The 12,661-nt window shown below is 35.5% G+C and overlaps 1 protein-coding gene across 7 annotated transcripts; it reads right to left on the bottom strand.

Annotated features, from left to right (window-relative positions):
• Window positions 1–2,637: 2,637 nt before the first annotated feature.
• On the bottom strand, window positions 2,638–11,487 carry LOC110930783. Of its 7 annotated transcripts, none has more exons than XM_022174165.2 (13): window positions 11,239–11,485; window positions 10,189–10,326; window positions 9,945–10,055; window positions 8,892–9,006; window positions 8,155–8,246; window positions 7,834–8,033; window positions 6,575–6,856; window positions 5,950–6,008; window positions 5,799–5,835; window positions 5,205–5,276; window positions 4,968–5,118; window positions 4,238–4,372; window positions 2,638–3,169 (listed from the first exon to the last, which is right to left on the bottom strand). In XM_022174165.2, exons 3-13 carry the CDS (start codon window positions 9,960–9,962, stop codon window positions 2,759–2,761), a joined length of 1,572 nt encoding a protein of 523 aa, XP_022029857.1. In that variant the 5' UTR covers window positions 9,963–10,055; window positions 10,189–10,326; window positions 11,239–11,485; the 3' UTR covers window positions 2,638–2,758. The 7 variants fall into 7 exon arrangements, with proteins under 7 accessions (XP_022029857.1, XP_035843650.1, XP_035843651.1 ...); XM_035987757.1 differs by having other exon boundaries at window positions 10,189–10,262; XM_035987758.1 differs by having other exon boundaries at window positions 8,892–9,001; window positions 10,189–10,262.
• Window positions 11,488–12,661: the final 1,174 nt, after the last annotated feature.

Here is a 12,661-nt window from a genome sequence, read left to right as displayed (position 1 = left end):
ATTAAGTGGCATTTTTAATACAACATTTTTGTAATGATACAGAAACCGAAAATGTTTAAATTTAAAAAAAAATGAATAAAATAGTCATTTCATTGTAATGATACATAAACCGACAATGTTTAAATGTAAAAAAAAATGAATAAAAATAATCATTTCATAAAGTTTTGAACTCCAAACACTCAAAAATCTAGATAACCGAGCTGAGTAAAAACAAGAAAATTACGGTGGCAAAATGATAAGTATAATTACTCTAAAGTAATTACATAATTATGCTAGTAAAGTAATTATAAAGTAATTATCCTAATTACGTTACTTATATATGTAGTATAATTACATAATTATGCTAGTAAATTAATTACAGAGTAATTATACTATCTACTTCATAATTTCGTTGATTCAAAATCACTTTGTAACTACAAATAAATTGTCAAAACCGATTCACAAGGCTCAATTGAACAATCAAATAACATTTACAAGCTTCAATTCATCCGATTAAGATTTATAATTTTGAAGGAGCTTTAATTGATCGATCTGAGAAGCACACGAAATCATAATCAAATCAAGGGGTTGTTCAAATCACTTTTAGCACAACTGATAGATATGTATTTACGATCGACAAAGCTTCCATTGTTTGATCTATATTTACTATTTTGCCACCGCATGATTTGGTCCCTTCCTTCCTTCCTTCACTTCTCACGTTTAAAACATTGTTTTGATTTGTATATGATCCAAACTCTATATTTGTATTTATAATACATTTATGCTATAATATAGATATATCTATATTTATATTTATGCTATAAAAATCAAAATATACATCTCCATAATAATGAGAGCATTGTTTGTCTCCATCTCTATAGAATATATAGTTGTCTTACATAGCTGTTGCACCATACGTTGTACGGCCTTTTGGAGAAGAATCTTATGATACTATTGTTCCAAACACATCGCAACACTAGCTAACTGATCACTGGTCCTCACACAAGACAACCATACCATTCAAATTATATTTTTTTTTCTTGTTTGTCGATGTTCGGTTTCACTCATCCGTCTTCACCATAGATTATGTAAACATTGTCGGGTCAAACAACGATCATGTTGCCACTCTATTATAACACCTAATTAAACTGAATATCGTCGACTTCATCAAACAACAATCAACCGTCAAATTGAATGGATGTTGTAAACACTTGTAAACGGTTCATATATACAAATGAAATTTTAGACAGCAAATACCCATTACTCGACAAGCCCATATAAAAAGCCCGGTCCAAACTGAAAGCCCAAAACAGGACCACAACTAGCCATCACAGCCGAGGCCCACACAAGACCGGGCTTAGCCTGGTTACTATCTAGTAAATCACTAGAGTCCATATATCCATTCAAGAAGGGTTGTTAGCTTTTTTATTAAGCACACAGTGTTTCCGGCTTAACCTAACCTGATAGCAAGTGCGACCCGTTTTAGTCGTTAATACAATCGGACCATGAACGGAACTTCCCGGGTCGACAAAGTCAGGGCATGGTTGATTCAATTATATCTAGAATGACCCGACTAGGACTTCAACAGGCGAGGGTTCCATACCAGTACCCCACGTTCATGTAGTAGTTAGATTTTGTTTTTTATGTAATGTTATTTTTACTTATTTGATAGGTTTGTTTTATTTAATTTAGAGTCAGTTGTTTAGTTTTCCATTTTCCTAAAATTTAGCATCATGGGGTTGTTTCTTAATTCCTATATGTATCTCCATGAAATCAATGAAAAGGCAGTGAGTTTTAGAATGAAAATCTTTGTGTTAATTATCTCATGTTTGTGGGTTAATTAATTCGTCTATGCTAGCTCAACCGTGGCGCTTTGGGTGGTGAACTTAGACACGATTCTCTAACCGTAGTGGTGTATCTGTATCTTCGGTTAGACGTCGCAACCCTACCGTTTCGTTTGGTGGTGAATCTGTATCCAAACGAGCCGTAGAACTATCTTTTATTTTACCGTTTGAATTGAACCGGTGATTCGGGGTTTTTATTAAGCACACAGTGTTTCCGGCTTAACCTAACCCCACTCGACCCGTTTCAACCCGAACTCTACTTTGAACCACTACCGAACCACTGTGTGCTTAATAAAAAAGAAGGCTGTTCGATAAAAAAAACGAAGTGAATCAAGATGTATTTTGATCTCTGAAAGATGAAAATGATAGATGTGTTGGTATAGTTAACTAGATACCTAATTATCTATATATATTAATTCATAACATTTGGAGGAATAGTGATTTTTTTTGGTCTTTTTATGGTTTCGTCTTTTGTGTGTGTGTGTTTTTGTAATAAAACTTTGATTTATTTATAATTTTGCCACAAAAATTAAATGAGTTTATTTTTTTTGTTACTTTTGTTTTACTTTTTTACCGGATTTGGTCGAAGTTCGGTTGGTACTTAGCACTGTGTTTGGTGGTCACATTTGATCCCTTACTTTTTTTACCTCATCGACTTTCTAATACGTGTCGGTATAAATTCTATTTTGACTACGTTTTATGTCATGTGAGTCACTTGGTGCTAGAAACTCGTGTTTTTATTTTATGTTTTTCCTGTTTTTGATCGTCGTTTAGTTGTTACTTAACATGGTTTTATATGTCCCTGCAATGCTAGTTAATATCAATAAACAAAATATTACTTAAATAAATTTAGGAAAACTAGTAATTGTTTGAAACACCTTAATAATATATATGAGGAGTTTGTCCCCATATATGCATAACCACCTTCAAATCATCTACTGATTGCTATTTACACTTTCTTTTTCTTCTGGTTTTCCAAGCTCAATCATATCATCAGCATGATGAGGCTTCACTGATCCATCTGAAAACCGATGGTTGCGTTCGTAGTATGACTCAACGGTCCATGTAAGAACCAAAAACACCATTACAATGGATAGAAACACAAGTCCGGCCCACACGATCTTTACATCTCTTTTTACGGGTGTGCAATGGTTTTCAATGATTTCTGAAAATGCATCTTTCACTGTTTGACACTGAAGCAGGCTTTCCATTCCTGGATAGGTATTTAGAAGTATCTGAATTGAACTTGTGTATGCAACTACTGTCCTGAAGTCGTTTCCCGATACGGGAATCCCTCCGTTGCAGATTCCGTCCACCGGATCCACACATGTGATCAACTTCAAAAGCTTCAAGAAAGAAATTTTAAATGTCAAGTGAAAAAAAAATGCATGTTTGATGTTTGAGTGAAGTACATGGTCCCTATGGTTTACCAAAATTTTGGATTTGGTCCCTTGATTTCCAAAGTACACCAATGGTCCCTGTGGTTTGCATTTTGTAACGCGTTTAGTCCCCAGCTTTTCCTAAAAGTAAATGGATAGTCCCTGTGGTTTGAACTTTGTAACGCATTTAGTCCCTAACTTGGACCCGCTGAAACCTTTAGATTTTTTGGTTGGGGACGAAATGTGTTACAAATTGCAAAGCACAGGGACCATCCGTGTACTTTTGAAAACCTAGGGATCAAATCCAAAATTTCGGAAAACCACAGGGACCATCCATGTACTTTACTCTTTGATGCTCATAAATGTCAAAGGTGAGCATTTTCAAACATTTTACTTATGAATCCGCGGGGTATTTGGGTTGTGTTATATCTAAAACATGTCATATTAGGTCATATAAAAGAAAGCTACGAGAAAACGGGTCAAACGGGTTGAAAGTTATATTAGTTTTCGTAAAGGCGAACTTTGTAACTGAAACAATTCATAAAGCCTTCCTTTTCCTTTCTCACTAAATCTATACACAATGGAATAAATATGAGTAAAATGCACGGATAGTCCCTGTGGTTTGGTGAAATTTCACCTTTAGTCCCCAACTTTTCAAAATTACACTCTTTGTCCCTGTGGTTTGATAAGTTGTTACTCGGATAGTCCCCAAAGAGGATGGAGGTTAGTTTTTCGGATTAAGTGGGTGTGAAATGACAAGGACTATCCGATTAACAACTTGTCAAACCACAGGGACTATCCGAGTAACAACTTGTCAAAACAGGGACTATCCGAGTAACCTTCATCCGCTTCGGGGACTATCCGAGTAACAACTTGTCAAACCACAGGGACTAAGAGTGTAATTTTGAAAAGTTGGGCACCAAACCACAAGGACTATCCGTGCATTTTACTCGAATAAAAATCTATAGAGAAAATATGCCAAAACTATAAGCGTTGAAATTGTGAATACAACTTGCTAGTATGTGTATAATGTACCTCAGGGATGTCGCCTATACGAATCTCATCCTCCGAGCAGTTGTTTGGCTGGTAGTTATATTCTGGTGGCCCGGAGAACGGATTGCATACTCCAAACGACGAATCTTGTTGTATTCGAGATAAGTTAGCATTCACCTGCAGTTTAGTTTTTCCAACAATTATTAATTTTGTTTAAACTTTTAACAACTATTTAGCAGTCACTGTATAGGTTTTAGGGTAGAAGTGGCATTTCAACGCATTAACTTACGGACGAGTCGATTTACGACGTGTATTATCTCAAACGGGTCAAAGTGGTCGAACATATTAAACTTTGTTTTTGTAATCATTACTAAAGCATTAACTATTTAAAAAAGAGTAAATTACGATTTTGGCCCCTGTGGTTATATCGTTTTTACCCTTTTAGCCCAAAAAGGAATTTTTTAACATCTGAGCCCCCAACGTCTTTTTTTCTAACCCTTTTGGCCCCTAAAAGTAAATGGATGAGGTTAGTGTTAGGGGCCAAAAGGGTAAGAAAAAAAGACGTTGGGTGCTCAGATGTTAAACGATTCCTTTTTGGGCTAAAAGGGTAAAAGTGATATAACCACAGCGGCCAAAATCGTAATTTACTCTTTAAAAAAAGTTGTTTGCAAGTCAACCCGACCGACCCGTTACAAAAAAACATGTTTTGACCAGTTACCCAACCCGATAACGTGGGCATCTTTAACCGGAAACAGTAAACGATATACGATACCTCATTGACTAGATTGTAAACTCCAGCGCTGACATCATTAAGGACTGATTCGGCTGAAAGCAACTGATCACAAGGAAGAATCGAGCTCAAGCTGTTGTTATAAGGATCTTGTTGGAATCCCTCAAGTGCTGTGCACGTATCACCCGCAAATCTGCAAAGTTTATAAGCGTTTAGTTCACACGGGTTATGCAAAGCGAACGGGTCCGGAATTTATTTATTTTGTTTTTAAAAAGTTACCGCGATAAGAAGAAGTATGCCCCAAAGAAGACCCAACAAAGAACCGTGATTAACCAACACAACACGATCAATCTGCACCGTTACAGTCAGAGATCAACATGAGAAACTTGTATATGTAATCTTTTCTTTATTGTTCATAGTTAAATAGAAGTTAGAGTAAATTACAAAAATCGTCCTTTATGTATGTCACTTATTGCAAACTGTATCCTTTGTCTTTAATAATTACAGAAAACTTACTCGATGTTTGCAAACCCTTGCAAGTTATGTCCTTTAGCCCTAACTCAGTTAATTTTTGTGGTTAAATCTTAACAAATGGACCCCACACGAGGGTATTTTTGTGGTTAAATCTGACTAAATGGACCCCACATGAGAGTAAAATGACCAAAATACCCTCATGTGGGGTCCATTTGGTCAGATTTAACCACAAAAATTTAACTGAGTTTGGGCTAAAGGACATAACTTGCAAGGGTTTGCAAACATCGAGTACGTTTTCTGTAATTATTGAAGATAAAGGACACAGTTTGCAATAAGTGACATACATAAAGGACGATTTTTGTAATTTACTCTAGAAGTTATCATGCAGGATGGACTTACATGTGAAGAACTCGCCTAATTTTAACGACCCCAACGGCTGCATGCCACAAACAAACGGCGTATCGTCAGTAACAAAACCCATCCATGAACCAAGTGCAATTTACAAAGTAATATATAATCATAGTAGACTTCAATAGGCGAAAATAGGCACCTGTTAGTGCAATTACGGCAACTAAATTCAGCGCGAAAATAACTGTACTTACAATATACCTGCAATAATCATATGCACGAGCACTGTTTAGCAACACTTAACCGAAGGATTTTGCTATAAATAATTTACGTAATGGAATGTTCAACCCGAACCCAACCCATATTATTATTCGGTCAAAGATTTCAACCATAACCTGCACACATATAAATGCAAGTCAACCCAAACCCGACCCGTTTAATCCGTATTTTTAAATAGTCATACAAGTTGACGATTTTTAAGCATGTAAATTTGACTAACCATGTAAAACTGAAACGGAAAAAACAAAAACACAGTTTTTTTTCTAAATAGTTAAACGGGTTAACGGGTCAACCCGTTTTTATATGGCTCAACGAGAACTGTTTTTAACACGGTCAACCCGAACCCGACCGGTTTTTTAAACGGGTTGTGTTAGCCGACCCAAACCTGTTTTTCTTTTTTTTTTCGTATCACGTTCGGGTCAGGTTGGCGGGTCGTGTCAAGAATTGTCGCCCCTATAGTTATGTGACGCTAGTAGTTACTTATTAGTTAACATGTACGGACAATACTTTCTCTAGCGATATTTTTAACATGTACTAAAGTAACTTACAAAATGCGAAGGCCGAGATCAATCTTATGCCGATTCTTTCTAGCTTGTCGTTGTATATCGTCAGCCGTCGAGTCAAGTTGCCTAGAAGTGGATTCAAGGAAACGAGTGGTGCTTGCATCAACATTTGTACCTTGTAAGTTGGCTCGGGTCATATTCATCGCTCCGGTTGTGTTATATATAGTCGTTGACGCGTCATCGGCCGTATCTATAATTATATCAATGATCTTATCTGCTCTAGAATGGAATTTGGCATTCCCTCCAAGTACTAAACTTGTTCCAACTCTAAAAATGAATGTAAATTATGTACTCAGTTTTTGAAACTAGTCTACAAACTACAAAGTACAACCCAATGATGCATGTGAATATGTGATGTACAACTCCATAATGCATGTTGGGGTGCAAAGCTCGAGCTCGATTAACTTATGAGGGCTCAAGCTCGGCTCGTTGGTAGTTTCTCAATCTCGAGCTCGGCTTGGGCTCGGCTCGTTTATTATCGATTAATTAATATAATAAATAAAAGAGTTAAATGTCATTTTAGTCCCTGTGGTTTGGGCCATTTTGTCAGTTTAGTCCAAAGGTTTCATTTTTAACCTGTGGGTCCAAAAAGGTTTCACAGTTGCCATTTTAGTCCACTTGGTTAACTTCATCCATTTTTTCTGTTAATGAGAAGGCCAATTTGTATGTAATTCTGTTAACTAAAAGGGCAATTCAGCCATATAAAATGACCGAACTGGCCTTCTCGTTAACAGAAAAAATGGATAAGTTAACCCAGTGGACTAAAATGGCAACTGTGAAACCTTTTTGGACCCACAGGTTAAAAATGAAACCTTTGGACTAAACTGGCAAAATGGCCCAAACCACAGGGACTAAAATGGCATTTAACTCTAAATAAAAATAATCGTTTAGGCTTGCAAGCTCGATAAGTAAAGCTCGGGTTCAGACTCGTTTGCTAAACAAATATTAAATAGAAATAGCATAAATAATAGACTCATTTAGGCTTGCAAGCTCGATAAGTGAAGCTCGGGCTCAGGCTCGTTTGCTAAACAGGCTTATTTTTAGGTTCGGGTTCGGCTCGTAAACAAGTCTAAATAAGCTCAGCTCTATAAAAGCCAATATTACACTAAGGCTCGACGAGTCTGGCGAGCTTCACATGCCATGCTCGAGCTGGGCTCGATAAATAAACGAGCTTTATTTTGGGCTCAAGCTTGGCTCAGCTCGGCTCGTTTGCACCCCTAGTTGGAACAGAAGTGAAGGCTTACAAGGCTAAAAGGGTAAAGAAAGCGGCTATAAGAATGTGCCAAAGGTAATATTGCTTGTGGAATGTTGGTTTCTTGTGTCTCTTCAGTTTCTTGTTTGCTTTGCAACAAGTGGTTACCACTAGAAATGCTCCAAAAACGACACCGCATAAGAGCCATAGGGCCCCTAGCACATATCCTGCTATTCCAGTGTATGCAGTTGACTGAAACAATATGTTATAAATAAACAATATTAATACAAATAATATGTCTAATTATAAATTTATAAATTTTAATGTAAATAATGTGGGAACTATAAAAAAATGTATACAATTATTTACTTACACTCCAGTAATGTACGTTGGTAACGTCGTATCCTCCTCTATATTTTTTGAGATTTTCCAAAGGATCAGGCCTAACCGTGTCGTCTCGTCCTTCTGTTGCATAAAGAAAAGATTATATTTGGTTCCGGTTTTGAAACGGACAAGACTGAAAGGCCGTTACTTTTAGCAAAATTTAGGGGTGCAAAACGGGTCGTGCTCGCAGGTTGGTGGGTTCAACCCAACCCGAACCCAAAAATTTTAGATAACCTGACCCGAATCCGAAAATCGTGTCATGCATATGAACCCGAACACGACCAGAATATTCGCGGGTTGACCCAAACACACCTCAACCGGATTTTTTTTATATCTTTTTTGGGCCAAATTAATATATTAAAATAAAAAAAATACTACAAGAAACACACGTGTATATAATAAATTTACCTTTAAATTATAAAATTTTATGTGAGTTTCTGTTTTAAAGTTACAATTATGGCATAAATACACACCCAATTTAATTTATGATATAAAACATATTGTAAAAAAAACAATATAACGTAAATGGGTTAAACGGTTCAACCCGCCAACCTGACATGTTTAGCTAAACGGGTTCGCAGGTTCAACCGGAAACTTAGACTAAACCAAACCCGCTAATTTTGTGTTAGGTTCGTGTTGTGTTTTTTGGTCGTGTCAGAAATTCACACCGTTAGCAAAATTAAAATCATGGACAAATTTTATTTTGAAAAGCATATGTGGGCTGACCTGTTTGAGTAGTGGTGGTATTAGGTTGTCCTTGAATATGAGAAAAGCTTGTGATCAAAAGCAATATCATTATAAACCATATTCTGCTCCATTTTCCTCCCATTTTTGTCCTGCACTTTTGTAACATATGAATCTCTTAAAACATAACTCACAAAGTTTTTTTTATTTTAAAATAGACTTATATATATAAAGAACTTCAATTATTAAAAGTGTTGTATCTTTTATTGTTTCTTAATGGCACAAAAGAAAAGAAAAATCTCTAATATTATTTTAAACACAGCATGATTCTGGAAATCATTTTCTTTTTAAAGCCATTATTACTTCTCACTAATAATATATTAAATTTATATACACAGCTAACAATAAGTAATTGGTTGCGTCACGTGTCAGAGTTACATGAGTTCTAGGTTTATTTTCCTACTTCTCTTATTGCACCATTCGTATCCTATTTCTTAATTTGAAAAAGTTAGTTAAAAACAAATATAACAATAATAGAACATATTATTTCCTAAATCTCCATTACCAACTATTTGTTATTTTCTTATACATTATTTTTTTTTTTTGAATGGCAAATTTGGATCACTGACGGACCACTGGAGTATCATCGTGACCACCCGATCATATCCATCTCCACTAGGCAATATAATGCCTATGCACCAAATTCAGGAGGAAACCCAATAAATCTAGGAAAAACCCCCTTTGTGGGAATCGAACCCATGACCTAATGGTCATAAGCCTTATCCCACCACCAAGATACCACTAGGCTATAATGCCATGGGTTCTTATACATTATTTTAATTAATCTTATCTCAAATATTTTTTTATAATACATATATCTTCGTTACCATCTATTTAATATTTTCTTTATTTAATATGTGTAATACACCGGTTACCTGGTGCATGTGTGTATATATATTTATTTATTCAAATTAAAATAAAACTAATTTGAACAGCTTAATTTATTACTAGCTAAACATTCTCTTTTTTGTTTGTAACTAAACGTCACTCTTAAAATGATCAAATATGGAACTTTCACTCTTTTGAGACTATTACCTTGATTCCTTGAATCATATTGTCGTATTATTCGCAATCACCTTTTACCATGCAGCTAGAGTTTTGGGCTATACTTTAACGGTACTTAATTCCACCTACATGTCACATCACCTATTTTTCCACATTTCAGTTTCAGTCTGTCTCACTCTAAGCCCACATGTAATGGGGCGCGAACAAGAACATGGCGCCGGTATGGAGCCCCTCCCACCGCCCCCCCCAGCGCCATAATCAAAAAAAAAAATACCGGCGTGAAGGACATAGCGGCGCGAGGAAGAAGGAGGAAGAAGGGGATTTGTTCTCCATTTTCCACTTTGGTCCCTGCATTTTACAATTTGGTCCCTGCATTAAAACACTTTGGTCCCTGCATTTTACACTTTGGTCCCTGCATTTTACACTTTGGTTATGATGAGGTAGGGCTTTATGACTACGGCCTCAAGCCCCATAAAGCCCCGGGGTGACGTGGCATGCCACATGGCGCATAACGCCCCTTTGGGGGCTTTATGACTACACATGGCCTAAGAAAATGATTTAATCCCGTTCATATAACCCTATTTTAGTGGTTTTTGGTTTAAAAAGGAAAATAATATTTAATTCAATCTCTTAACGTCTTGTTAACATGTTAACAAATAATTTTTTATCGCCCTTTAACATAAGGAGGAAGTAGTGTGCAATGTCGGTTAACATGCCATACCATGTCACCGTTAGCACCCCAAATGTTAGGGTACACCCTATAGCCTAATAATTAAATATTTTTAACCCACATTAAAACTTAAAAGATTAGTTATAGTTTCGTAAAGTCCTGACAATTGGTTAGTCACTTGGTTTCTCTCGAGATCCTAAGTTTAACTTCCACTAGGATCACTTTGAAGGACATTAGTGGTGGCAATGAAGTTTAGAACTAGGCCTCTTCTGGAGATGGCCAGTTTGAAACCGAGCCGAATCGAGTTTTACCGTAGTGGGCCTCCGGCCTGGTGGGTTTTCCTCGGAATTGGCGGCTTGGTAGCTCAAGTATGCATCCAACTCTGACCGTTATGGAGGAGATGATGCATTTACTCAATCGAGAACATTTAGGATGCATATCTAGCTATTTAATTGACCGTTCAAATAAAAAGTTATAGTTTTGTAAAGTAAAAAAAGCCTAGAAAGGTAAAAACAAAAAACAAGTAACTTTTTTAAGATAAAAACACTCATAATATATAATAACTTAATAATTGACTCCCTACTTTGACAAATCAAATAAGGTTTGTAGCTAAAAATTCATTTTTGCAGGAGAGAGAGAGAGGATAAAACTCACCGGAAAATTACGTCAGCCGTGTGGAAGCGTTGGCCGGAGAAGAAACTGATTATCGGTTGATGACTTGATGTAGTTAACGTGTCTCTGTTAAACAGCCGAAACGATGACTTAAATCACCCGTTTTACTTTCAAAACATTCACCAGAAGCAATCACTAATTTTCAAGAAAAAAAATGTTCCTTTTATATACAAAAATATGAAATTGGGAACTTGAAAATACCCTTTCAATCATGTGTTATGTACTTTTGCATATATATATAGAGTGTGTGTATGTGTATATCTAGAAAGTCAGAAATGAAGTGTGATTTTCGTCAAAAGCATGGGTCAAATATAATATTAAGATATTACATTTTTTTTTCGAAAGGTATGAATTATTCATGAATGACGTGAGGTCTAGCATATGTTTTTTTAACTGGGTTCGTGTTAGAGAGTTCCCTCGTATAATAGATCCCTAATTTAAACTTCTTAATGTGAAACCGCTATTACCCTAACTCGACTTTGAGACTTGGAGTGGAAAACTCATCTGGATCTACAATAGGTGGACTTAAATACCCGTAACCACCACTAATGGTTAAGATATTGCATAGAAGCAAGAGTTATTTGGCATTTTGGGGTATTGAACTATTGATAGTGTCCACATAAATTAACTTTTTTTCTCGGGCTTATATTTATTGTCAAATTGCATAATTGCATATATTATTTGTTTAATAAGATTTATATCCCACGTTCCAGAAAAATATTATTTATGTACATCCACATTTTTCTCCGTTGGCAATATTATTTCAAACTTTAAATTAAGATATGATGTTTACGTTTAGATTATAAAGTTTTATTTTCGATTCTAACTAGAGGGTTTTATTTATTTATTTAGTTTTGATTTTGTAAAAATATCCGAGTTTATATTAGCTCTGAGAATTCTCGTACCCTGTTCGAACTCAAAAAAGGGGCCCATATGCTTTAACGATAAACAACATAATTACGAAAATGATAAAAATTTAGTATTGGATTGGGCCCAATAAATCTATTGTTAAGTTGGGTAAATTATAAAAAATACAAATATATTGATAATGAGCATCTATATTGGATTTGTTATGTGTGTACAATTTTTTTTTAAATAACACATATATATATATATATATCGAATTTTTTAAAAAAATCCCGTGCCTCTCGAAAAAATGGGCCTTGTGCGAAAGTCCTCCCCGCACACCTAAAGAGCCGCCCATGTATATTAGCATATGATGTTTACGTTTACATTATAACTAGAGGGTTTAATTATTTATTTAGTTTTGATTTTGTAAAATTATCCGACTTATATTAGTATATGATGTTATTATAAAGTTTTTTTTACCGATCACTAGAGGGTTTAATTGATTTTTAAAAAATTGTATATTGCTCTTTAAATTCGTTCATGCGTTACATGAGTT

The sequence above is a fragment of the Helianthus annuus genome, chromosome 3 (assembly GCF_002127325.2).
Source record: "Helianthus annuus cultivar XRQ/B chromosome 3, HanXRQr2.0-SUNRISE, whole genome shotgun sequence".
NCBI lineage: Eukaryota > Viridiplantae > Streptophyta > Magnoliopsida > Asterales > Asteraceae > Helianthus > Helianthus annuus.
The sequence above is the reverse complement of the archived record's forward strand: the minus strand, read 5'-3'. Positions and strand labels throughout refer to the sequence as shown.

Coding starts and splice junctions, on each gene's coding strand:
- LOC110930783 (XM_022174163.2), bottom strand. CDS start 10,289: ATGCAGGGACCAAATTGTAAAATGCAGGGACCAAAGTGGAAAATGGAG. Junction 6,009..6,574: donor GATCTCGGCCTTCGCATTTT/GTAAGTTACTTT, acceptor TGATTATTGCAG/GTATATTGTAAGTACAGTTA. Junction 3,170..4,237: donor GTATAGGCGACATCCCTGAG/GTACATTATACA, acceptor TCTTTCTTGAAG/CTTTTGAAGTTGATCACATG.